Genomic DNA, 24,306 nt, shown 5'->3' with positions numbered 1-24,306 from the left:
ACAATTTTGATTATTACTTCTCACTACAGGGGGCGACTGACCGTGATTCCGCAGACCAGGCTTTGCTGGCTGTAGGGTCCTCCAGTCCTCATTCTTCATCCACAGGGCAATAGCTTCAAGAATAGCGATTAGTGCTATCGCACAAAGCGATGTGGTGGGGTATGATTGAGTTCCCCGTACATGCCTGTCTGGCAATGCTTCGGATATCATACTCCAAATGCCGATTACTTGGGTGCTTACAGAAGCTGAAGATATCTAAAAAGGAGTGCTCAAGCTTGTCTGAAGACTGTTCTATGCACAATTCTGATGTTAAGTCGAGAATGTAGTGGGAGCATCATGTCAGCATTACCAGTCATCATCTGCTGACATTGCATGTTGTGCCCTAATAGATAAAGCGGTATTTTAGTTATAGAGCTAAACATATCATGGTACACCTTGTCTCGCTTGATGATGAAATCAGGACTGCTGTAGAGAATATTTAGGGAAATATTATTTTTATACCTAATTATCTCATTAGTTTCACAACCTTTTATCCCGTCCACCAGTCTATTTTCTTAATTAGGAACTAAAGGGTAAGAACTATACCGGTAGAATTTTATTTGTAGAAATACTACAATTATTGAATTATTTTAATTTAGATAATAGAGTTTATACCGTTTTAGTATAATATATAATATTGACGCATTATAAAGCTTTATGCTCTAGGCACAAGTTGTGCGGTCATCTAAGCAGCAGTCACCAGGAATAGGGTTAACCTGGGACCAGTGGTAAGAATAAGCGCTCTGGATCTTTCATTTTGACTAATAGTGTCAGGCCGGGCGTTTAACAATAGTTGATCTTTCTTGTCCGTTCATCTCACCGGAGACAGCCTGCTCACTGTTCAATATTTGTCTGGGGGATTTCCTTGAACAGGACCCGGGTATTAGCCGACTCATTGCCATAGATGAGGCCCACAAGGTATGTTATTAATGGTGTGACTCCAGTCCGTAATACATATCTAATTGGAATACAAGTATATGAACACCTCGCCAGAGGCTCTTTCTTTTACGGAAAGCCTCCTTTCTGTTGTTACTCAACTCCGTTATTTCCCCGCCGATACGGAAACCCCGCCTTCTAGCACCGCTTAGTACCTGATACAATGCATCCATCTCACCCTACTTAGAAAATCCTGAACCCCAAGCCTCGATGAGACATTATGCCCAGAAGCTAGCCCAAAGGAACCCAAGAGCTATCCTCAGTGCTACCTAATCATTGTAGGTTAGGAAACCGAGGTTCTTATGTGGTAGCAAAAGGATACCTGCGCGATCTTCAGATGTTATAATGTCTATGTTCTATACTGTGTTGCTAAGGGATTTGTTAGTATGGCATGTTAGGCGTGCTGCCACCTTTAAGGACCTATAATATCGAGCTTGCCGACTTTGCCGCCATTGGCTACTATAGAAATTTTAAACAGGATGGACACAATGCAGAGGCCTAATAACATTAACGAAGGCATCAGCATTGCGCATAATGGTGTAACAGTGGTTCTTCATTGTTTGGTGCCACAAATTGTGGAAAGCGGGCAATGATGGCGTGACCTTTAACTTCCTCATCATTGCAATCGCCAGTCTTGCCATTTCTGGCGCACAAGGCAACATTCATACTGGTGGTCACCCACTTTGAACTACGTTGCACCGTTTTCCGTAGATCGTCTGCATCCATCTGAAAACTATATATCTCTCTCGAAGTTGTCCTTGTTCTGCTGAAGTAGGGATCCAAGGACCTTCACAACGTCAGCTACAACTGTCCTTATGTTGCTTTATCTTAAGAGCTCTTCTTCAGGAGAAAATGCCCTTTTGCAAAAGATAACGCAGTAGCGTCTTCTGCTGCGATGTTATTTCGCAGCTTTGATCCAGAGCCTATCCCAAAGATGTCAGACCTACTCGTGCCGTGATAGCCACTGGCTAAAATATGCGGTTCGCAAGCAGGTTTGCAATAAGCTCCTGAGCACAAGAGGGACGTATGGATTCATTTCTCTCAAGGTGTGATGTAGGAATTATTGAAAATGGGTTAGAATCAATACACGCCCGCTGTACTTCCATAATCCTTTGGACAACCTTGTCCTAGGCTTAAATTAGATGGCTTCGTTTGTACAGAGCTTGGCTAAGCCACATACCGTGCTGGCATTTGGGGTAAGGGCTTTTAGAAAGTATCTCTCTCCAATTTTGTGTAAGGACTTTTCAAGACTCTTAATACTCCGCTTGCTGCGCCCATGGGCTTCCATGTTCGTTGATAAGGGACTCAGACTCACAGTTCCAGCACAAATTCCTCCAACCCTAACCCTACCTCGGCCCTTAAAGCCTTGAATTCCTCTTAGCTCTTTTTTTCAACCGCGCCCGCAGCCCAGTTGTTTCGCTTTCTGTCTGTTCTAGATGTTCCTGAATAGAGGGCAGCTGTTCATCTTGGGCCTTAACCCGCTTTTCGAGCTCATCTTCGGCCTTATAGGAAGCCTCTGTCTCCTTCGTGGGATCGAGCAATTCCGACCGAAGCTTATCCTCCTCTTTTTTCCTCTCCTCCAGCCGTTTCTGAAAAAATACGCCAAGTTTGGTTTTTTTCATTGAGTAGCTCCCCGTGTTTCGCCTTTCCATGTTTAATCTGCTTCTCCTGACCTTCTATCGCCTTTTTGACGCTCTGTGGTTGGTCTCCAACTCTTTATTTCTCTGCTGTCAGCTCATCGTTGCTACTTACGCATTTGACACACGAGAGAGTTTCCGATATCGCCACCTCTGGCTTTTTCAAAGACGCTATAAGTACATTGTCCTGGGAGCAATCTTTTGTCTTCGAGTTGGGCCCAATTTTGTTTATTTAACAGACGAAATCAAGCTATCAGGTGGCTTATCCAACTAATTGCTATGGTTGATCACGTCGCAATGTCCTTTACTGGCTGATTTATACCAGCCTTCCTCTAGTGTGCCATGGAAACAAGGGACGGTTATTCGGAGCAACGCACGAAGCAAGGCCATTGCTGTACTTCACCATTGGGGAATCATACGATAGCTTGCGTAAGGGTGGCTCCGAAGGGTTGACCAACTGTAGGAACTGATCACTCCCACTTCTGTCAGTTCGGCAGGGGTTTTAAGTTAGAAAAGATAATGATATTCTTTTTTTTTATTTCTGGAGGCTGTTGATTAGCTTTGCAATAAGTATTGTGCATGTCACAGTTCCAGTGGATGGGCAAACTTGAATCGCTCCGTTTATAGGCTCAACACCCTTATTTCTGAAAGGAGTATAGCCGAAAAGAAGTCATGAACGAGATTCAAAAAAGGTATGCCACTTAAAAAATTGCAGTATGAGTGTCAATCTACGCGAAGAACGTAGTTTAGACACTGAGCTAATTATTGTTGCGACTGATGATGATATTAAATTATTTTCGCCTGTATATTCACTAGATTGAGGGCATCAAATGGTTAATATGTTCGGTAGGGAATTTACTGTTAGTTAAGACTTATCTCAGTCAGGTGATCATGAAGCCCCGGTTAAAAGTCCTCACAAATGCAGATAGAAAAGTACTTACATTGGACGATTTTCTTAATGATCTTCATTACTTTTTGATGAAAAGGAAAATACTGGGATTACTAATGCGGCACCACCTATTAACTATATGCCAGTCATTCAGCACAACTGGTGAGGTCTTCAGTCCAATTAAGGGCCTTGCAGTTAATTCAACGTCGCCCTAGAAAGGGCCCCAAACAGCAAGCCTTGATACATCAACAAATTCGAAGAAGAGTATGCATAGGACTTCTGTACACGCAGAGTCAGAAACCGCCTCTCCTCTTCTCATCTTGCTGTCTGTGCTGCCTCGCTTCCTTGCATAAGCTGCTGCCTTTCGGGGAGGACTGTCCGTTTACCACAGCGCAACGCACGGTGCTATATCCATGCTCCTAATCTGATTTCCCCACATACCCTTCCAATTCTAACCATTCCGCCACAAAAGCGGTGATCAAGAGTCCCCAATCTTCCACCGTGTCAAGGTCCAAATGCTCTCCATCATCCTCGAGAGTATGCCAAACTTTAGGAAACTCTCCAGTGCCCGGCTCAGTATCAATCAAATGTAACACTTCCACCCCAAGCGCGGAAAATGGAACTTGGTCATCCTCTACGGGATAGCGTGTTAGGTTTCGGGCTTCAGTGTTGCGATCAATGAACCATGAGCTGTCGTTCGTCATAGTAGACACTAATTGACCTAGCGCTCGCAGTCGTTGTTCCAACGTGGCGAGGCGCTGGTAATCCGAGTGAGTAACCGGGTAGTATGATCCAATCTGCGGATCCTTCGCCCCAAGAAGATCCAAAAGCACGAACAGAGAGATTGAAAGAAGACGAGATTCATACTTCGAAGGTGAGGGATACTTGTCCACTGCCCAATGCGCAGCCAGAGAACGTGATCCGTACAACCCATCATATGCTATTAATGTGTCGGCGAACCCTTCCTCACCATCGGTGAAGATCACTTGGATCCCGTATAAACTGTCTGTAGAGGCTGACTCGGATCTTATCTCATTCCACTTTTGAGTCAAGGCGGGATCTATACTGCGAGCTGCGTGCATAATTATTCCACATGGTGCTGCGCTATCCATGGCGCCGATAAAACCCTCCGGTTCATGAAGGCTGTCATAGTGCGCGACCAGTGTGAGTCTTCCCACATTGGTTGGATTTGCTCCCGGTGGATCACGATAGGCAATAACGTTTACCATTGGGGTTGATTTATTGCCCGAGATTGATGTTCTGGTGCTGGATATCTGTAGCTCTGTTGTCCACTGCGGAAGTTGCGAATTGAGGAATTGGATGATATGTTCTCGGGCTGCCTCCGAACCAGGCGTGCCTGGAACCCGAGGCTGCAGAAGTGGTGCGAGAATGGCCCCATTATGAATATTGAAGTCAGGTCCAGGACGAGAGAGGGTCTCTAATGTCGCGTCTGATAGATTCTGGTACGCATCTGTAGAAAGCAGTAGAATACATAGGGCAAGAAATAGAGTTTCCAGTAACGCCATTATGGATGTGTTTATATGACTGTATGAGTGAACAGTTTATACAGCAGACGACTGGGAAAGTTGTCTTGAAGCTAAATACTAAGAAGAGCAAGAAAGCGCTTCGGTCTAGAAGGATCATCATGCTTAATCTAAACACCCTACGACTTTTATACTCACCATAAGCTACGAGTGGTGTGGTATACGAGTGAGTCAGCTTGCTTACACATTGCCAACTCCATTAGACATAAGCAGCACGTTGGTCCAATTACCTTGCGTAAACAAGCATATGGGCATGATCCAGATCCCTTAGAGTGAAATGAGCTATGATAGCATAGCAGAAATCAAGAAGTTCAATCTCATTCTGGTACTAGAAACTCTGCAGGAGTTAGTTGCGCAGCCTGATGCCACTTCTATCTCGGTCATTGAGACCAAGCGCCCTCGCCCCAGGGCTAGTATCGAAATTAACCTAGTCACTGACGCTTGCTGATGCCACCCCATCTACCGTAGAGCTGCTCGGAGATGTCATCCACGGTAGTGCCCTCTTCCTCACGCTTGCTGATGCCACCCCATCTACCGTAGAGCTGCTCGGAGATGTCATCCACGGTAGTGCCCTCTTCCTCACGCTTCTTGATTCCACCCCACGCACCGTAGAGCTGCTCGGAGATGTCATCCACGGTGGTACCCGCCTCACCCCGCTTCTTGATACCACCCCACGCACCATAAAGCTGCTCCGAGATATCATCGACAGTCGTGCCCGCATCGGTGCGCTTTCCGTGTCCTTCATGAGCTGTTAAGAGCCTTCTTAGCTTCATCCCACTTCCAGGAGGTCAAGGACTTACGAGTGGGAGCTGCTGCGGCAATGGTGGCAAGCACGCTGAAAAGAACGCTGAGCTTCATGTTGTGCTTGAGGGTTTGGGGACGGAGTATCTGAAGATTGGAGAACAAGTTATTATGGATGGCTTTAGAGCAAAGAGGAAAGCTTAAGGCAGGAGAGAGTCACACAGATCGAAGCAATGGTTTTCCTATGCTCTTATAGAACAGGATCTAGGCCAAGTATGTAGCTGTACGGCTTTTGCTGACTTCTGCTTATGGCATAGAGCCCTTAATGTAAGAGCTACAGTGCGTAGAGACTTCATGCTTACTTTACATATAAGCAAGGTTAATAGCAAAATGTCATCTAAGCAAACGTAATCAGTAGCCTCATAGTACGAATCATTCCAAGCCAGTTGTACTTTGTTCTAGATGGAAGCTGCAAATTTCCTCTGAACACAACTTTCTGTTTTTCAACTTCTAGTTCTAACGGAGTGCTATCTTCATCATCAGCAATGCCACCCTCCATAGAGTCCGACTATGACTCTTCTACAAGGCCCTCGGTTGAATTAGAAAAGCAGAAACTACTCGAGCAGGGACTGAGTACACCGCGGCCCAGACGCCGATTCTTGTTCTCCCATATAACCACACTCTATATTATAAATGGTTTCATGGTTTTCATAATAGTTGTGCTCTTTCAGGAATTATGGAAGCGGCCACAGGACCCGTCCCTTCAAGTCTACTGTAAGTTAATACCTCTTGTATCAACTATTCCGGGTGGTGAAAAATAATCATCAACTACCTCTCCTCAGCGCCCGCCAACGACGTTGTGGAGTATATCCCAAAACAACATTTCCGGGCCGCACTATTTAATCAAACCGAGTACATGGGGTTCCCGACAGACGAGACAGACAAACTGTGGTCAGATCTGTACAACTGTATGCTTCCCATAAGGTCTCTTCATTTCCTGTAAGAGGCATGCTAATGCCCATGTAAAGTCGGCATTTCGACCATCAGCGAAGCAGAAGCAAACAAACTACACACCCCGACTATTCCCATCTTCGGTACAGACAAATACCTCATCCAGCTAGATGTCTGGCATGAACTCCACTGCCTCAATGATCTACGCAAAACACTCTATCCTGAGCGTTACACGATGGAGTCGTTAGATGGCTTGAAGTTTCCTAATGGAACGATCAATCGTGACACGGACATGTTCCGTCATTGGGGTAAGTCCTTACCTTACAAACGCTATAAAACTGATAACCATGAGTTAATAACGTCAGATCACTGCATCGATTCCATCCGTCAAGCCTTAATGTGTCACGCAGACGTGTCGCCTATCCCCTTCCATATTAATGTCCCCGCCAGGAAGGGGATTTTCCCACGTCTGGCTACTACGCACACCTGTCGAAACTTTACCAAGATCCAGGAGTGGGCAAGGGAGCGATTTGCGGGAGAATGGAGGGTGGAGCTTGAGCCGGAAGAGGCCCAGTACGTGATTGATACGGCTGGGTTCTCACAGGACCCGGAGGAGGATATCGAGTTCCTATATGAGCTTTTCCCCGGGGACAACTTCTTTAAGTATTGGAGGGAGCATCCTTATCAGGGTAATAAGGATTCTTAAGTTGTTGTACCTTGAACGTTTAATATTATACGACGAAGTCATTGAGATTTTAACTGCAATCAAGTTCAGTAAGAGGCTCATAAGTTGCCAGCGCATAAATTCATACTTCGTTCTCTCATACCTAACAAGGGATACGAAGGGAGTGTCACCTAGAAAGTAAATTCTCATACCTCTCTCTTCTAAGCTCCTTGTCCGCCACCTGATGCCATCAATCGAATCCACCCCACCACGCATTATCCATCTCGACTCCCTTTACCCCATTCCTCAATGTCCAGTCCCGGATATCCTCAAAATTGCGACACTTGTGTTTCGTCGCAAAATCATACTTGACAACGTGAGTGTGCAGTCTATCGTCTTCAAACTCTTGCAGTACAGGAACAATATCCGACCAGCAGAGCAAGGACGTCCTCAATCGATCAAAACACTGCTCCACTCTATGATAAACATCCTTTTGCGTTCCGTGAAATGAAGATAAGTGACTACTATCCGTCTCGTCGGTTTGCGCATGGAGTCGTAGGAGATTGAGACATTCCAACTGCACAAAGACTTCCGGAAGACCCAGGACGTTGTCCGCCTTGACTGGGGATCGGACCCAGTCCGCGTCCGGTGGAAGGTTAAGTCGGTCCATTTGAGAGATAGGTATTGGGATCGGACTCTCTAGGTATCAGTTAGTTCCCGAGATATCCGCAATAGGAGTAAATCGTACTCGGTAGAAACTCGTCCCAGGCGGCCTGTCGCTCGGGCACTGGCGCGTCAAACCACGTAGAATGGGCCAGGAAGCCGAACTTTGGGAATAGTGTCCATTTATACTCGATTATATCTGTCGCTGGGGACCAGGAAAACATCCGTTGGACACATTGTGCGTCAGTAGGGTGAAACGTGATTGCATCGAACAGTGTCCAGGTAGACGCGAGTAGGAACGTGGCTGATAATGCAAGATAAATATATTTGTGGTTTGGATTTCTTTGCATTGTGAGGAGAGGAAAGCACCTATTGATGTAACATATGTCAACGAAGGGTAGCTAGACATGGTATGCCAATGTCTAATGAAGCGTTTTCTAGTCGCTGCGCTCTATTGCACGGCTACAGACAGGACAGGGTAGTGCACAAGTTGCTTATCCCGATTACACCGCAAGCTGACAGCCACTCCCGAGTTCACAAATCAGGCCTCGGCTCTTTCCTGCAACGATGATTCATTGAGTACCCTATTCTACCGCATTTGTTATCCTTTTGTCTCTTGAGCCCTCTAGCGGAAACGTGGCAATGGCGATTTGGACTACAATACGCAGTCGATTCAAGACTTTCACGAAGCGCCCAGACGCATACCAGAGGATAGACGATGAACAGACCAAAGACCTCAGCCAAAAATGGAAATCCGCACCAATGATAGAAAGCACGGTTGTCAATCCCGACCTTCCACAATCGCTGACAAACCTACCAACGATGATTCTGTTCACAAGTGCTATGATCTTTGCGATATCTCTACTTCTTCGTGGATTGATGAGGGGGTATATGTCGTTCGACAGGCCTTGCACAAAACGATTGTCGGCATGGGGTATGCCCTAGGGTTTGCTGAAAGAGGAAAAAGAGGATTTACAAAGCTAACCAAGGCAACGCAAATAGCCCCCATGTTAGAAGCAGTAGAATATGAATGGACCCAATACAATTCCGACCAACTATCTACTGAGTTTGCCGGTTCACCAACATCAGAAACCGAGACAAATTGGATGAACCAATATCACCGTTAGTGTGACGCTTCTATTATAACAATATTTGCGCAGAGCCCGTAACACGCTTTTATAACAGATGGATTTATCCCATATCCCTATGATCAAATCGCGCGGCTGAACAAATCAACGGAGAGAGACTGGTGGATTCACGACGGCAAGCTTGTTACCCTCACGGAGTGTCAGTGACCGATCTATTCACAATTACACGATATATACCACTAACATCTAATAGGGGCCCATCAAGTACACTGTCTCGGTCTTATTAGGCAGTGGATCTACCGTGACCAGTTCGACTACTCCGACTTCACGAATACTAGTTCCGTTCGTTTTCACATACACAAGAATCACTGCTTCCTCATACTTAAGACCATGATTGAATGTCAAGCAGATGTCACCCCTGTCCTCTTTGAGAAGGATTTATCGGGTGTCGGGGCGTGGAAGCTTCGTGATGCACCGCGCAAATGTCGGCGGAATCAGGCGTTGGTCGAGTTCATTGAGGAGAATAAGATCTGTGGGCTAGAGTGTGCACCGGAAGACCTTGAGTAGGTCTCCTACGTTTTTTTAATTTAGTCCTATTTATAACTACAAGTGGTTTGGTGTACCTCGCGCACGGAAGTTGATATCTACTGTGCCTAGCCATACAATAATGGAAGCAATCTCGTTCCGTAGTGAAGCCCCACAGAAGAACACACGGCACACAAAGCTATCCTCTTTTACATTTTCACCCTGTTACCCTGTTTTCTTTTTCCTTTTCCTTCTCTTTTTTTTTTTTTTTTTGTTGCTTACATATTGGCGATCATGAAGCTTACAATTGTAAGCATCGTGCATATGCATGCTTACCGTGTCACAGACAGCCATCAAGCTCCCGTTCAAAAAAAAAGCAGTAGGGTTTTTGAAATGATCTGGTTCTATACGTACTTGCCCATTTATCTTCAGATTAGAAACCGAAACACGTAGTGTCGAAATGCCATACTCCGCCAGAATCAGGGCATTCTTCACAGGAGACAGTCCTGTCGAATATGCAAGCATCGACAGGGAGGAGGACAAAAGTACCCTTTCAGAGGCTATGCGGGGTTTAAGACGGCCTCATAGGTTACCAGAATTTATCAGAAAGTCATATCGGAGATGGCCGCTCTCAATAGGAGATCGATCCACATATTTACTCTGGTTAAACATCGTTCTTTTTCTGACCTCAGGCTTCCTATTTTGGGTATCTTTACAGGATACAAGAAGTTCCATGAGGGAACAGGTTTCTATGCCTTGTAAGTAATGCCCGGGTGAATCGTAAACAAAGCATAGAGCTAACATAGTCCAGCCCCTGTCCTAAACGGAGAGGACATATCATTCTCTAACAGACGTATGGACGCCACACTCTTCCCCGATGACAACCCGAACATCTTCCGTCAAGAACCAAGTCCAGAGGTCGACCGAGCATGGTCAATTATTTCGGATACGCGACCAATCCCAATCTCCCGAGAAGATGTACTCTCCATCGGAAAAGACCCAGCCATGGCTGTCAAGCTTTCACCGGATTTCGGGCTGGGAGACGACGTATACGCCGGCCGGATCGATGTCCTACACCAGATCCATTGCCTAAACGCGCTACGCATGGAGGCCTATTTTGACTACTACTACGGGGAGAAATATCCAGAGGGCTTCAATCAGACGGATGAGAAACACCGCTACCATCTCTCCCATTGCATATACATGCTCCTGCAGAATATTCTCTGCCGTGCGAATACGGATATTTACACGCATATGTGGACGGATGCGGTGGGCCACCCTTGGCCGGATTTTAATATCCCACATAAATGTACGAATTTCCGGGCGATCTTGGAGTGGCAGCGGGGGCATGGCGTGGATGAGCATATGTTTGTTGATATGAGGAGGCCCGTTGATCAGCAGCCACATCGGATGAGTAGCAAGTTTAAGAAGGTGAATGATCCAGAGCGGTTTGGCCATTTGGAGGACAATCGATACGATGGGGAGAATGCGTAGGATATTTTAGTAGGCATACAGCCCTAAGTGCAAATTGTACACTTTTACTACATGTGCATCTTCCTATTCCTAGGGTGTTGGCCTATTGTAGTACATCCTATGTGCCTTCATGCATGCTGACATTTGCTGACATCCACCCCAGGGTCAGTCATTAGCCGGCCATGCAGTCTACATGGGGTTATGTACATACAGTCGCGTCCTTCTCGACTCCTACACCAGATAGGAAAAAATGGGCGCAGCCACATCGTCCCAGGCCCCAGAGGGGAAATGCTTCCCCTTGAGCCATAACGGTGGCCATAAGACAACGAAAGAAGGACCGCCTTCAATGTCAGTATCGGAAGCTAAGAACAAGCTCTGGCTCCCCGTGTTGATTGTCGTTCTCCTGGTGGTCATTCTCATTGCTTCGCTGAGCGCCGTCCATTCAGATACTCTGAACGCTCCGAGGAATCAACATAGGATCTTGTCCCCTGCTCCACAATGTAGGTGACCATGTTTCTTTGACACCAGCAACCTAAAGGGCGTGTATCACTTAAAGAGAGCGACAAGATACTGACTCTCCGCAGTCCAAGCTGTACAAGCTCCTTTCCTCGAGAACCCTCGGTTCGACAACCTGACGACAAACCAACAGATCATTGAAGCATGGGGTAAATATGGGCTCTGTATGCTCTCCTAATATTGCACCTCTGACCAGCGCTCACATTTGAACCAGCAAGCTACGGATTCATCACCATACCGAACCCAGAAGCGTACGGCCTCCCACCGAATAAGAATGTCATCCCTGGCACGAAGAACGCCTACATGATTTCAGTCTACCACCAGCTGCACTGCCTCAAGGCTTTGCATATGGCCCTCCTTCCGGTCGTTACGCGGCAGGAGACCCTTTCGTCTAGTACTGCAGGGGGTCATGGGTTTGAACATAATCACATTGCGCATTGTCTGGATTATTTGCGACAGTCGGTGATGTGTTCTGGGGACGTGACTTTGGAGCCGCCGGACGAGAAGCCAGAGAAGGGAAAGAGTCCACTACAAGGGTGGGGAGTGAAGCACGTTTGTCGAAATTGGGAGGAGATTGAGGCATGGCGGGGGGAATTGGGGGTGATTTAAAAATGAATACTTGATTGTTTGGCAGATTAGGTACCAGAGACTCTCAGTGAAATAGAGTGTTCATTCATGTCCTAAGCATCCTGTCATAGACCCCCGACTAACTCATGATAAAATCATATTGCCACAACCATCATGGAGATGTGCAAGACAGAGAAAATCCATTACTTCTTCAACTCTGCGACCACCTTGTCAAGCGCGTCCTTCTCCTCCTGCTGATAGGCCGCGAACTGTCCCCCCTCCAAGCGGCCAATACTGCTTCTAGCCTCCTGAATCGCCTGTTCCGCTTCCTCGGTCTTTCCCTGCTTCCACAAAGCATTTATCAAGATCCGCAGAGACCCCAGCGACTGGGGGCTATCCTTGCCCAGCACTGGATGGCCCTGGAGGAGCGGCAAGGTCTCTCGAGCGAGTTCCTCCGCTTTGGCGTGCTCACCCTTTTCTTCATACAGTGCTGCGAGGTTCTGCAGAGCGGGGAGACCGGGTCCGTTTGGACTGGAGTTGTCCACGAGCTGGAGGAGCACCTTCTCTTGTTTTTCGAGATCGCCGGTGCCGCGGTAGATATGGAAGAGGGCAGAGTTCAGGCTCTGGGTTCTCGTGTAGTCGTTGTCGACGAGGGGAAGCTTTTGGATCAGAGTCTTTTCGAGGAGGGCAAGCTTTTCAGGGTTGGACAAGGAGGGGTCGAGACTGGGATGGTTCAGTTCGGCGGGAGAGAGGTGGCCGACGACGGTGCTGCTGATGACCGGGTCCAGGGACTGCCAGAACGCTCCCTCAGGCACGACGGCTTTCCAAGAACGCGTCGACATGATGATTATGAGATATAGATTAGAAGTGACGGGTCAAAAGGTCAGGATGATGGTGGGGGTGGAGGGGGTGATGATGGTGAGAAAGGGAAGGAGGGGGTAGTGGAGTAAGACGAAGAGATGTTCATATATAAACAAAACATAATAAACAACGTGACTAAGGCTGAACTATTAGGCAACGATCAGGGACAACGAAACACTGGAAATCCAGGTTCCTCCTTTGCCACCTGGGGGAAAAGTGTACACAGGAGTACCAAGAGGTTCTGTTTTCAGCGGGTTTCTCTTCCCCACCAGACTATAATCATGACCCCAAAGCCCACCGAATGAAGGCTGATCGTTTTTCCTCCTGGGATTTCATATTGATCCTTTAAAGGCCAAGACAACAAAGGATAAACAAAGAGGGGACTTTAGGGTTACCAGGTACCGTGATGGTATTTTTTCCTGAGTACGGTACGGTACAGGTAACCGTCCATGGATGACCCATAATTGGGTCCCGTCGATAGTGAAAGATCGACATCTCTTGCACAGAAGCCCTCCCTCCACCTACACTACTGCGTACATCAGCAATTAGAGGATATTGAGTATCATCTGCCTGCTCTATGATGACTTCTACACTCGTGGATGTTTGCTTTTAGCTTCTGGGCCCATCGGCTGCATGACTCGCCTGCAGCAACCGTCGATCTTCCGTCCTATTGAGGATCCAACTTGGGCGGCTGTTCCAATCACACAGGCGCAATTGAGGTCCCCCGGCTCTTCATGTGATGTTTCATGCGCCGGGCCTATGGCGTTCTCTCCCTTGGGCGAACAGTGGGCAACCTGACCTTTAGCAGGGCTCCACAGTTACCGGTCCCTTCAGCCCCCGGCCTAGCAATCATTGGCCTAGGCGGGTTTTTAGGGATTGATCAACACTAAGATGCACCAGTCAAATAATGAATCGGACTAAGCACCCCTCAATTGCTTTGCGAACTTTCCTACGCATAGGAAAAGACTGTCTTCCGCAGGGTCTCTCATGGCAAATGGAAAATGGGCCCCTCCACGGGTGCAGCAAATAATATATAAGCACCCCGCATCTCCTAGGCGCTATTATAATGCCATCATGTGGCTCCAAGGGAAAGCGGAACGGGGCAAAAACAAAGGTGGTTTCCATTAGCATGGAGCTTCAGGAGGAGCCGAATCCAACCACCTCCGCAATGGATGCTCGGGAGCGACGCAAACTGCAAAACCGTCTGGCACAGAGGAATTTCCGTGAGTCATTTGATATGGCAGTCTTCGCAGCGACGGAATTAAAAATGCCATGTGCCTAGGTCGAAGACAGGCTCTTAAAGAGAAGCAGCAGCGGAATGAGCAGCAGGAGCCGGAAATGTCACTCTGGCCATCGTCAAGTGAAAGCCACGGAGAGAAGCAGTCGAGTGGCACGCACCATGTTACGACGACACCGCCAGATCAGATCCAATCGTCCTATCAAACCAGCGATCAACAAGAAGAATCTTGGACTACGGCGGTCTATCCTGCGATTTCCACATTAACAAATGATGCCGGCGCCCACAGCCCAACTCATCTGCCAATATCGCCGGTTTCGTTCCCGCTCTTTTGTTCGCCCGAGGATTTGATATCCGACAACCCAGGAGAGCAAATTCCCATCAGCGTCTCTGAGGCCGCCCACCCACCTATTCCAACTGACTTGCCACCCATTTCGTTACGGATAACTCCTCAACCCACGGACCCCTTGAGCCAACATTCCCCTCCGGAACCCGTGAAGCCCCTTGCAAGGGCTACTCTCCGTCGAGCCTCGATGAACAGGTTTCCGCAAGTAGGGGTGTCCCCGGGCATTCTCAGTTACACAATAGAGGATATGTTGCTTACTTCCACAGGCAAGGAGACGTTCTTTCGCCCCAGAAGTCAACGATCAATTCAAAAGTAACGGCATGCGTCGACTTTCGGAATCGGCCCCATCACCGTCACTCCATGGCGCCTCAAGATCGTCGGAAGGAAAAATGACCCTCCACATCTGCGCCGAGAAAGGCCACGCGAACCTGATTCGCTTTCTCCTCAATTATGGCGCGGAGATCGACGCAACTGATTATATAGGCCGTACCGCCCTACATTACGCGGCTCTACAAGGCCACACGGAGTCGGTGTCGGCACTCTTGGAACAAGGTGCTGATACCGAGCTAACAGATGAGTTTGGGTTCACTCCATTACACATCGCCGTTGAACGAGGGTACGAGGCAGTTGTGAGAATGTTGGTTCGTGAAGGGGCTGATCTAAATGCCCGTATCAACTGTAAAACACGGCGGCTTTCATAGTCATAATACCTTGCTCACAGTTATCCTCGTAATATCACTGCAAGCCCTTCCCTCCATATGACATATGGAGAAATGTGCGGCCCATTTAGGCCTTCGCTGACATGTACACATACCATAGTATGCATCTTTCATGTCACGTCTACATATTATCAATCAGAGCTGATATTTATGCATTAACATAGTATTTTGCTATAATCTGCCTTATATTTGGTTGTCGCTTGATGTAGCCAGAAATCACCACACTACCCAGCAGGTCAAGCCTCCCACCCTCCGGAAATAGAAAAATGTACATTCTATTCTCATTAATTTGTAATCCAGAAGGTACCATTGATATTATAAACAAGAGGATGAAAAGCCAAAGCGGAAGGCCATTGAACTCCCTAGGACTCCCGACGATACGTTTTCCCCTTGTTTTACCTATTTATATCGATAGTTTTATAGGCGTTAGTTAATACCTGCCTACCAGGTCAGCAGAGCCTCTATCACCACCAGTCACCCCACCGTGTCCCTCGATATATCGAAGGAACTTGCCGTCCCTCGGCCTCCACAATACAACCCTCCTCACACCATCCGAACTCAACCCTAACCTGCTTATCATAGAACGCATCAAAAGCATCATCGACTGCGTCACGCGTATCTGTACATCGCCAACCGGATGCAGAACTTCCCACGGTTTAACGCACGTTGACCCCTTGCAAGATTTGGGAACCAGCAACAGGGCGTGTAAACGAGAGATGAGCTACTCGATAGGATACCCAAGAAACGTCAGCCTGTAGTCGCGGTGGACATGCAGATAAAATTTGTTCAGCTCGTAAGGATCAGTCTGCCATCAAGTGAGCCTTCTGAACCTCCCAGAATGAACTTTAACAAATAAACCTCACCATCAAATAATAAAGCTCATGTTCATTCGTGTACCATACCAAATAATATAGATTATAGCCCGATCCAAGAGCTCTGAGCGCCTTGCAAGTGTTGTTCCGGAAGGCGATTGGGCTTCCATTCGCTACAATACAATATCAGCACCGCCACAAACCAGAAGTCCCTTCATGAGCAACTTACGCGCTCTACTCGTCTCCCCTTCAAATCCGGCTTTGTTTCATACTCGACATTGACGTACTCATGCTGCCCCCACGATGACCTTTCCTCTTCAATTTCTCCTGTCGTCAGTGGCACCTGACTTATATCGAACTCCTCCTTAAACTCTAACCTCGCGACCTCAAAGATAGTCGGCGCAAGATCAACAAGCGTAGTTACGAAGTCAACCTTCCAACCAACCGGAATCCCAGGTTCACGAATTAACATCGGTACGCGAATATCCTCTTCGAAGCCACACTTCTTTCCTAGGTACTAGCGGTGCTGACCAGTATGATACCCACTATCGGAGGTATAAAAGATATACGTATTTTCAAGAACGCCGGCAACATTAAGACGCAGAACCACCTGTTCAGCAGTCTCATCGACTCCTTGAAGCGCGCGGAGACGGGCGCAGTAGAATTCGTTATCGGCGTCCATACTGGATTGGTTTTGCTTCAGAAGGGTACTAACCCAATTAACTCCACTGGGCTGTTCAAGTCTTTTATCGTCTACTTGTTCAGTTAGACCTAGAATGTGGGACGGATGAATGCTTAATATAGTTAGTTCCTATCAATCTAATACAAGACCAAAAGAACGCCATCACCGCATCCGATGGCAGTATCTTCAACACCGGAATATGCGCCAGGTGAAGAAGTATTGCTTGTCACAATACCCTAGAATGCCTTCGGTGGTCCTTTTGTGGGTGTCCATGACGTTCTGGTGGATATCGGCCATTTATATACGGTTATGCATGGACGCACACCTGGTGGGTACGCTGCATGTAGCCCTTGCTTGCCATGCATGGAACTTTGAACTCCCCGTTGACCTCTGTATGGACTTGACTAAACATTATAAAGCAGGTCTCTGTGGTTTAATTGTTACTCCTTTGATGAATTCGAGGGCGATTTTGGTGGACTTTTGTGAATGAGGGGTCCACGAGTTGGTCGTCTAGGCGAGTATGTCTATCAAGGGCCTATATACTGAACCATACTTTAGACCCGGTATCGAAACTAACGTACAAAGAATCCCCTCCCCTCTCCTCCCCACCTTTCCCCAAGATATCTGTGAAAATAAGAATGAGAATTAAACCCACATAAAGCCTGGGCTGTTGCTCTGTTCCCTCACACCGCCATCGCCTACAACACCGACAGTAAAACTAGGACACGCGTTTAATGAAACACAAAGTACAACTGAAACTCTAGTCATTCCACAATTTTACCTAGCCGCCAACCCTGCGAGTCCAACTGCGAGCCCTGTACCTATATGCACGAATCCCGTGATCCCGTGTAGAAGGCTACCTTCTGGGCGAGATTGTTCGCGATTAGGACGGAGACAACGAGCCCGTAGATCCCAGGGATTCCGGCCATGGCGATCGGGACGATAATCTTCGCCCCTTATATTTAGAATGATTCTATTAGGAAGCAAAGGGACGAAGGACGCAGAGATCAAGCGGTATCTTCAATCCTGCGCCCATAGTCTAGCCTTAACTGCAAGTATGTTTGGGCGCTTTCGCCGAATTTAGCCCGTCGAATATAACATCATCTACATTCAAGGATTTATTCTCTGGCATTTTACTATAACTAGCGCATATCCGAACTGCTACCATAGTGCTCGGGCCCGCATGTACGTAGACAGCTTGGAATAGTCATTGTCCTACTTCGAGTATACGGTCTAGAGCAAAGCGAACCATGAGATACTCGGACCATCCATGAACCAAAATGACTAGCCTGCGATCCTTAATTGGCAGAATTTATTTACACCATACAGCCCCATAATTAAAGCAAAGGTATAGCTTGCATTAGTTCCGCATGAACTCATCTAGTGGTTCGAGATCCTTATCCCGAGGCTAACAAACGCACAGCCCACCATAAGGCTGACAACTGAATTCCGCCTTTGGCTTGCCCTACCATATATAAACCTCTAAAGCCCACCAAAAAGTCCATACCTTCACCGCACCAAAATGACATCGCCAACATCTCTCTCCCCAGAGATAGCATTCATCTCCGGGCCCCTCGACACTGGCCCAAACGACAGCTACTTCCACACCTACTACGTCCCCCAAATCAACACGGCCATTGATCGCGGACATCACTTCGTGATTGGCCCCGTCACGGGGGTGGATCGCGTCGCACTAGAATATCTCCTTGCGTATCCCGTTCCCCCATCCCATATCACTATCTTCGTTACCCCCACCGAGGACTACCTGCTGGGCGATGAGTTCCGCAGTTTTAAAGTCAATGTGCAGGTTGTGGGTGGTGGGCCGAATGTGACGACGCAGGAACGCGATGCGGCCATGACGAGGGCTAGTTCTTATGATATCCTACGGTGGCGGACGAGAAGGGAGGCGAGGAAATTCTACGGGGTCATGTATCGCGAGGGATATGTGACGAATACGGAGAGGAATTGGAGGCGGCGGAAGGGGATCAGTGAGACGGCGGTGGTGAGGGAGGAGGATGTGGATATTTTCTTGAACGAGAAACGCTCGTATGGGACACGTGTTGTCGGTGGGCTTTCCGGCTTGCTGAGTATTACTACGCGGTCTTCTCGTGAATAGGGAAAATGGGGAGGAAAATGATACTCTAGGTCAGATTCATGGAAATGGAACTGGGCAGATGAATATATCTTTGCGCTTGGTAGTATCGTCTATATTTAAGTACATTGGACTTTAGTATACGAGCCTCGTGTGCTAAACGCAAGACTCCCCTGGAAACTCCACGCGGATGATGCGGGGACGATCACAGATTGATTTAGTTTCGGTTCACACACGACGCTCGACCGGTGCGCTTGGTGTAGTCCGTAGAGTGGATGATGCGGTGAGCTATGAGGTAACATCGGTGGCGTCCGACGGCGTTGGCCCTCTTGACTGCAAAGCTAAAGACAGGTCAGCGGATGACTTGCGAAGACAAACCGCAGACCTTCCACCAGGGTAGGGACCACATTCGCGGAAATGACAACTGTCAAAAACCCGCTTGCACTATTTCTTGTGTTGCAGAGGGGCATGTGTCTATTTACAGCACATTAGAACAGCTTTGAACGCTGTTTGGTTGTATAGAGCGGTTACCACCATGGTTCCATGTGCTCGTCTCGTTCGCGACGCGTAGTTTCGGGATTTCCAGCAAACCTTACGCTTCCTAGCAGTGCTCTGAACGCTAGAATGTAGGTATACATAGGCAAGAGGAACTCCGGCCAAGATATGTGACCATAGGGTCATGGTAAGCCGTGGTATGATATAGCTTCATCGGTCTAGGGGTATAGCCCATGTTTGAAAATCCTTCGTCGTTCCAAGGCCTAGTCCGTTATGTGAGACAAATTACGAACAAAAAAATACCAGTAATAGACGGGAAAGGTCCAAAAATGGCAGCATCCCCCATCAGATTCAAAAGGATGAGACTATCATAGAGTATATATAGTCGGTAAACTCTTCATCACACTTCTGGGTTGTCGGGACCTTCAGGGCTGTGAGAGACCGGTGACTTCTTCTCAAGAGGCTCCAAGCGTTGTTTAATCGAAAGATTATCCATGTCATTTATCAGGTTCTGCAAGCCTTGCGACTTGAAAGCAGACCATGGGTTGGCTTGGGACAAATGTCTGGTCGGCACGTGATGCACAATATAATCGGCTGCGAGGGATGAGATGTCTGTCACCGTCCACAGATCACCTTTATTCATGTTTCTAAAGATTTCCGCGACTCTCGGAGGCACAAGAGATGGGTCCGGTTTGCTCTGGTTCAACACGAGCTCAATAGTCCGGAGGAAGGCGGTGCATAATCGACCCCATCCCAAGCTCATATGCCAGAGACCCACCACACAGTCTTCGAGCACATAGCTCCATTTCAGATCCTCGAGATTCAACTTGGAGATAGAGTGGACGCCTGCGACACAGAAATAGTGCAACATGACAACAGGGAGAGACTTCCAACCATGGCAGCGTTTGAATAGCAATATGAGTGACCCCATCGTGTCTAAAGCTTGTGACATGATTGTGTACGGATCGAACGTTTCCGGGTTTGGAATCTCGCCACCCGTTGAGCTTAAGTTTGCACAAAATATTTGGCATAGGGATGCGATTGTCGCATGGTAATACTGACTATCCTGTTTGTTTAGTAACCTGGCCTGGAACACTATGATTTGGAAGAGGGTGACAAACTGTAGGCAAATTATATGCGGTGTCGTGTTTTGTTGGAGTAGAAGAGGAGGGGGTAAGGAGGACTTCCACTGCAGTAGCTCTCGGTGTAATTGTTTGCCGTACTCCCAATGGTCACTACTCATGACGGAATTTGGAAATTCGAGGGCCAACTTCGCAATTTTATGGACTATAGTAACCAGGTCAGCCCGGAAGCAGGCCGCCGTAAAGAAGAAAGGCTGCGCGGTAGGAATCGTAAACGGATAGGAACTCCATTCAACACCCGCATCCAAGCTTGCCGCCTCAACGGGAGAGAATCTTACAGGCGGAGGCGCTTTCCAGGCTGGGACTTTTCTGTACACCTGGGAAGCGAGCCTGTGGTCAGATTAGCATCACATACCTTGAAGGGACCCTGTGCTTCTCACCCTTGAACATCATAGACCGCCCAGGAAACTAGCTTATGGCATCTACTCAGATACCCGCCTTCGTCCGGCGAATCGCCGTAGATGTACTGAGGCGATTCCTGGTCGAGACCTAAATCTAGGCATAGCTGGGCGCCGTGCATGATATACTGGGTGCCAATTCTGTCCAGGCCGAAAGTACAGCACAGCAGCCCGATCATAATACTGGACTGCGCAGTAGGAAGACTTGCATTGTGTTTTTCGACTTCCCACAGACGCTGGATTTCTGAATACAGCTTTCGACTCAGAAGCTTTTCCTCTCGGCGATCTGTGATTTTATCGAGGTTGTACGACAGACTCTAAACGACCCGTTAGTTGTCATCCTCCGCAGCCGGGCGGCAAACGAACACAGCCGAAGAAGAGTAGCGCGGCGACCAATAGTGGCGAACAGAATTTCCCATGACCGCGTTCCAAGTCACGGACAAATGAATACTGGTCAATTAGCTGCCATGTCGGGTTTTCCCAGGTAAAGTAGAAAGACAGTAGATGGCTTGCTGTGTCATTGTCAGTCAGGGAGGTCCAATGGTGAATCGCAGTGACCTGGATAAATGGCCTCTGCACGAGGGGCTGAAGTTCGCTGCGCGTGTAGGATGTCCACGCGGCAAGCATCCGATACAATGATAGACCATGTTTTGGTAATGACGGGGTTTTGTCCAAGGGAGACCCAAGCTCCAGGAGTGGTGCCAGTATCGTCGGACTTCCTTCGAAGTGTTTCTGTATGACCGTTAGCATGGTCGAGAACAGAATCGCCAACGTGTCTGGCGCACGGACATAGATCAGTTCTTCGATGAGCTTGCTCTTTGATGGGTCCTCACTGCTTTCGACAATGATCCGTTGCAACAGGGACTCGTACGACTGTATCTTAGCTTGCACAGATTCCAGGGCCCCTCGTTGTCTTTCCCTTTTAGAACCGACGTAGCTGCAGGGAATACGCAACTGGCGACATTGGCTGCATTCCGGCTTTTGTCCATCGCACTTCGTCTTCTTGTCGCGACACGCCGCGCAGGCACGGCTCGTGCGTTGGCGGACAGTGCGGATGGAGGCTGTCCCTAGGCGCGGAATCCGGACCTTAGGAATCCCCACGCTGGAGATCTGACTACTTCCGGAAGATCTTTCCGTAGACGCGCCCAAAGGTGTGATCGCGCCGTCTGTGGAGTCACTCAGCATGATAGTAATAACGCTGATAATCCATTCACAGTACGCAGGGAGTTGAAAGGATCAAGGCCAGGCCGGTTAGTACGACGACGCTATTCAATTAATATTGGCACTTCGATATGACAGAGAGAGTATCCAATATATGGAACTGATCGTCAGGGAATCCCGGCGCCCGACATCACGTGGCCTCCCTCTCCGAGCCAATGGGGGATTTTCCATTCCAGCCCAGAGTCCCGTTGAGATAGATGTCATGATGTCATTGTCTGTTTTAATTTTTTTTTTTTTTCCCTTCCTCTTGAGGAGTTTCTGACAAGGATCTTGAAGGCAAATTATCTCAGCCAAGCCTGAGGCTTGCATCGAGTCATCCGATCTTTCCAGCCTAACCGATAGTTATTTATGGAATTTAGTGCAACGTTCGAGACCGTTCACTCATGACGAAAGCGTACCGAGGAGTATTTCTCTAGGAGAAATTATTATGATGTGCTCCCACGCAAGGGATCCATTTTTGGGATTTTTTCCCCCCTTTGTCCGTACATTTTGTGGGGGATTGGGCTCACCTTACCCAGTAACCTTCCTATCAAGGTCTTCCAATTAATAGGTCTGGGCATGGCGCGATTTTGTCGCTATCCGCTTGGCATATATATATCGCCGATTCCGAACGACCTGGTTGGAGTACTCTCAAATACCAATATCCGATTGTCGGGAATACAGTGACATCAAATAAATGTATAACACTCACGTGTAACTACATTGAAAAGGATCGCGGATTCAGCGGGGAGAATAGATGGGGGCAGGCGATTACTCCGAAAATCGGCGGAATAGAGAATTTATCGGCTGAACGATCTATGGGAGCTCAATCTAAACATATAGTAGCATGTATGGTAGCTCTGTTTCCAGAGGACAAAAGAAGACCCTTCTTCTCACTCAATTTTCAAGCGTACCGCAGTGTCCTATCTGCTCATCGAATATGTCCGCCTTTCACCACTCGACCCCCGACGCCAGGGTCAAGAAAAGGGAGATAGGAGCGAGTAACCTTTTGCGTAATTGACCCTACTCCGTGGTATCTGCTTTCCCCTAATCGGTGTTCTAACTATCGGTGCCATTGCCTAGTCGGTGCTAGTTTAAACATGTTTGAGTATGTTTCCTCCAGTTGGTAGATATTGCGAGTTCTCGAATTAACCCTATCGAAGAGTAACGACGCTCGGACAGGTCAGCTTTTAAGTCTTTTTGATACCGTAGCCCGGTTTCGTCTGACAACGAGTAGCCGCTAGAAGTCGTGAAGACGACTATGGCAGCGAACCGGTCTGATTCGTTTATAACAGCTCTACGACGCGTCTGGTCCCGAGGGGGAATTGCCGGTTGTATGCCGCCCACACTGACGATGATCCACGAGCCTTCATACCGCTGACCCCCATCGATAACATGAGTAGATTACCAGGGTTTAATTCCTTGGGCCTGGATTGAAGCTTCGACAAAAGGCGCCGTCCTGCTCTTCGTTGCCTCCGAAGTAGAGTATCGGTCGCGGAGTCTTGGGGCCGGCGAGTTCTTGTCTGGCATCGCTGGAGGAATGGTCGGCGGTGCGGTTCAGGCCTATGCGACGGTCGGGTTCTGTACCTGCATGAAGACAGCGGAAATTACTCGGCTCAAACAGGCCGCCGCCGGGCTGAAACCACCGGGCACCTTGGAGACGTTTGCCACGATATTTCGGAATGAAGGCTTGCGAGGCATCAACAAAGGAGTCAATGCCGTGGCCATCCGGCAGGTCACCAATTGGGGTTCTCGATTTGGCTTCTCCCGACTGGTCGAAGACACGATCCGCAGGGTAACGGATAAAGGGCGCGAGGAAAGACTTGGCGTCGCGGAGAAAATACTGGCCTCGGGTGTCGGTGGCGCTTTGGCCAGCTGGAACCAGCCCATCGAGGTTATCCGCGTGGAGATGCAGAGTCTAAAGGCCGACCCTAATCGTCCCACGCAATTGAGTATTGGCAGCACTTTCCGGTACATATATGCTCAAAGTGGGATCCGGGGCTTGTATCGCGGGATCACCCCTCGCATCGGTCTAGGAATCTGGCAGACCGTGTGTATGGTAGCACTGGGAGACGTGTAAGTTTATCTC

General features: G+C 48.2%; 12 protein-coding genes across 12 annotated transcripts; 6 read left to right on the top strand and 6 right to left on the bottom strand.

The window, feature by feature from the left end:
• Positions 1–3,920: 3,920 nt before the first annotated feature.
• BDW43DRAFT_302808 (glutaminyl-peptide cyclotransferase family protein) lies at positions 3,921–5,027 on the bottom strand (the record flags this gene model as incomplete). The annotated part of the gene is made up of 1 exon (XM_032045309.1): positions 3,921–5,027. One exon carries the CDS (start codon positions 5,025–5,027, stop codon positions 3,921–3,923), a length of 1,107 nt encoding a protein of 368 aa, XP_031896687.1.
• Positions 5,028–5,476: 449 nt separating this feature from the next.
• BDW43DRAFT_314497 (uncharacterized protein) lies at positions 5,477–5,903 on the bottom strand (the record flags this gene model as incomplete). The annotated part of the gene is made up of 2 exons (XM_032047816.1): positions 5,477–5,793; positions 5,846–5,903. 2 exons carry the CDS (start codon positions 5,901–5,903, stop codon positions 5,477–5,479), a joined length of 375 nt encoding a protein of 124 aa, XP_031896686.1.
• Positions 5,904–6,331: 428 nt separating this feature from the next.
• On the top strand, positions 6,332–7,443 carry BDW43DRAFT_314496 (oxidase ustYa family protein; the record flags this gene model as incomplete). The annotated part of the gene is made up of 4 exons (XM_032047815.1): positions 6,332–6,560; positions 6,629–6,754; positions 6,815–7,045; positions 7,103–7,443. 4 exons carry the CDS (start codon positions 6,332–6,334, stop codon positions 7,441–7,443), a joined length of 927 nt encoding a protein of 308 aa, XP_031896685.1.
• Positions 7,444–7,651: 208 nt separating this feature from the next.
• Positions 7,652–8,414, bottom strand: BDW43DRAFT_302806 (uncharacterized protein; the record flags this gene model as incomplete). The annotated part of the gene is made up of 2 exons (XM_032045308.1): positions 7,652–8,022; positions 8,150–8,414. The coding sequence occupies 2 exons, from the start codon at positions 8,412–8,414 to the stop codon at positions 7,652–7,654; spliced, it is 636 nt and encodes a 211-aa protein (XP_031896684.1).
• A 493-nt stretch (positions 8,415–8,907) lies between these two features.
• Positions 8,908–11,171, top strand: BDW43DRAFT_321732 (uncharacterized protein; the record flags this gene model as incomplete). The annotated part of the gene is made up of 7 exons (XM_032049394.1): positions 8,908–8,998; positions 9,067–9,186; positions 9,250–9,351; positions 9,406–9,684; positions 9,744–9,771; positions 10,200–10,435; positions 10,489–11,171. The coding sequence occupies 7 exons, from the start codon at positions 8,908–8,910 to the stop codon at positions 11,169–11,171; spliced, it is 1,539 nt and encodes a 512-aa protein (XP_031896683.1).
• A 229-nt stretch (positions 11,172–11,400) lies between these two features.
• BDW43DRAFT_314492 (oxidase ustYa family protein) lies at positions 11,401–12,275 on the top strand (the record flags this gene model as incomplete). Its single annotated transcript, XM_032047814.1, has 3 exons — positions 11,401–11,650; positions 11,735–11,830; positions 11,881–12,275. 3 exons carry the CDS (start codon positions 11,401–11,403, stop codon positions 12,273–12,275), a joined length of 741 nt encoding a protein of 246 aa, XP_031896682.1.
• Positions 12,214–13,150, bottom strand: BDW43DRAFT_287225 (tetratricopeptide repeat protein). The gene has a single exon (XM_032043125.1). The coding sequence runs from the start codon at positions 13,073–13,075 to the stop codon at positions 12,437–12,439; it is 639 nt and encodes a 212-aa protein (XP_031896681.1). The 5' UTR covers positions 13,076–13,150; the 3' UTR covers positions 12,214–12,436.
• A 1,073-nt stretch (positions 13,151–14,223) lies between these two features.
• BDW43DRAFT_314490 (uncharacterized protein) lies at positions 14,224–16,066 on the top strand (the record flags this gene model as incomplete). Its single annotated transcript, XM_032047813.1, has 4 exons — positions 14,224–14,317; positions 14,377–14,882; positions 14,944–15,293; positions 15,979–16,066. 4 exons carry the CDS (start codon positions 14,224–14,226, stop codon positions 16,064–16,066), a joined length of 1,038 nt encoding a protein of 345 aa, XP_031896680.1.
• Positions 16,067–16,261: 195 nt separating this feature from the next.
• BDW43DRAFT_314489 (uncharacterized protein) lies at positions 16,262–16,890 on the bottom strand (the record flags this gene model as incomplete). Its single annotated transcript, XM_032047812.1, has 3 exons — positions 16,262–16,381; positions 16,438–16,697; positions 16,755–16,890. The coding sequence occupies 3 exons, from the start codon at positions 16,888–16,890 to the stop codon at positions 16,262–16,264; spliced, it is 516 nt and encodes a 171-aa protein (XP_031896679.1).
• A 1,488-nt stretch (positions 16,891–18,378) lies between these two features.
• Positions 18,379–19,089, top strand: BDW43DRAFT_175443 (uncharacterized protein). Its single transcript, XM_032038794.1, has one exon. The coding sequence runs from the start codon at positions 18,413–18,415 to the stop codon at positions 19,004–19,006; it is 594 nt and encodes a 197-aa protein (XP_031896678.1). The 5' UTR covers positions 18,379–18,412; the 3' UTR covers positions 19,007–19,089.
• Positions 19,090–19,770: 681 nt separating this feature from the next.
• Positions 19,771–22,431, bottom strand: BDW43DRAFT_175445 (putative C6 transcription factor). The gene is made up of 5 exons (XM_032038795.1): positions 21,807–22,431; positions 21,384–21,749; positions 21,000–21,334; positions 20,599–20,949; positions 19,771–20,538 (listed from the first exon to the last, which is right to left on the bottom strand). Exons 1-5 carry the CDS (start codon positions 22,200–22,202, stop codon positions 19,878–19,880), a joined length of 2,109 nt encoding a protein of 702 aa, XP_031896677.1. The 5' UTR covers positions 22,203–22,431; the 3' UTR covers positions 19,771–19,877.
• A 726-nt stretch (positions 22,432–23,157) lies between these two features.
• BDW43DRAFT_302801 (mitochondrial carrier domain-containing protein) lies at positions 23,158–24,297 on the top strand (the record flags this gene model as incomplete). Its single annotated transcript, XM_032045307.1, has 5 exons — positions 23,158–23,230; positions 23,301–23,325; positions 23,381–23,399; positions 23,455–23,551; positions 23,621–24,297. The coding sequence occupies 5 exons, from the start codon at positions 23,158–23,160 to the stop codon at positions 24,295–24,297; spliced, it is 891 nt and encodes a 296-aa protein (XP_031896676.1).
• Between the last annotated feature and the right edge of the window lie 9 nt (positions 24,298–24,306).

This window comes from Aspergillus alliaceus (assembly GCF_009176365.1).
Source record: "Aspergillus alliaceus strain CBS 536.65 unplaced genomic scaffold BDW43scaffold_48, whole genome shotgun sequence".
Lineage (NCBI taxonomy): Eukaryota > Fungi > Ascomycota > Eurotiomycetes > Eurotiales > Aspergillaceae > Aspergillus > Aspergillus alliaceus.
Note: the sequence above shows the minus strand (reverse complement) of the source record. Positions and strands in the feature narration are given on the sequence as shown.

Bases quoted from the DNA above. Each gene is read 5' to 3' on its own strand.
- BDW43DRAFT_287225 (XM_032043125.1), bottom strand. From the start codon at position 13,075: ATGTCGACGCGTTCTTGGAAAGCCGTCGTGCCTGAGGGAGCGTTCTGG.
- BDW43DRAFT_175443 (XM_032038794.1), top strand. From the start codon at position 18,413: ATGACATCGCCAACATCTCTCTCCCCAGAGATAGCATTCATCTCCGGG.
- BDW43DRAFT_175445 (XM_032038795.1), bottom strand. From the start codon at position 22,202: ATGCTGAGTGACTCCACAGACGGCGCGATCACACCTTTGGGCGCGTCT. The intron at 21,335-21,383 runs GTTCGTTTGCCG...CGGGTCGTTTAG, and splicing joins CGCTACTCTTCTTCGGCTGT to AGTCTGTCGTACAACCTCGA. The intron at 20,539-20,598 runs GTTTGTCACCCT...CAAACAGGATAG, and splicing joins CCGCATATAATTTGCCTACA to TCAGTATTACCATGCGACAA.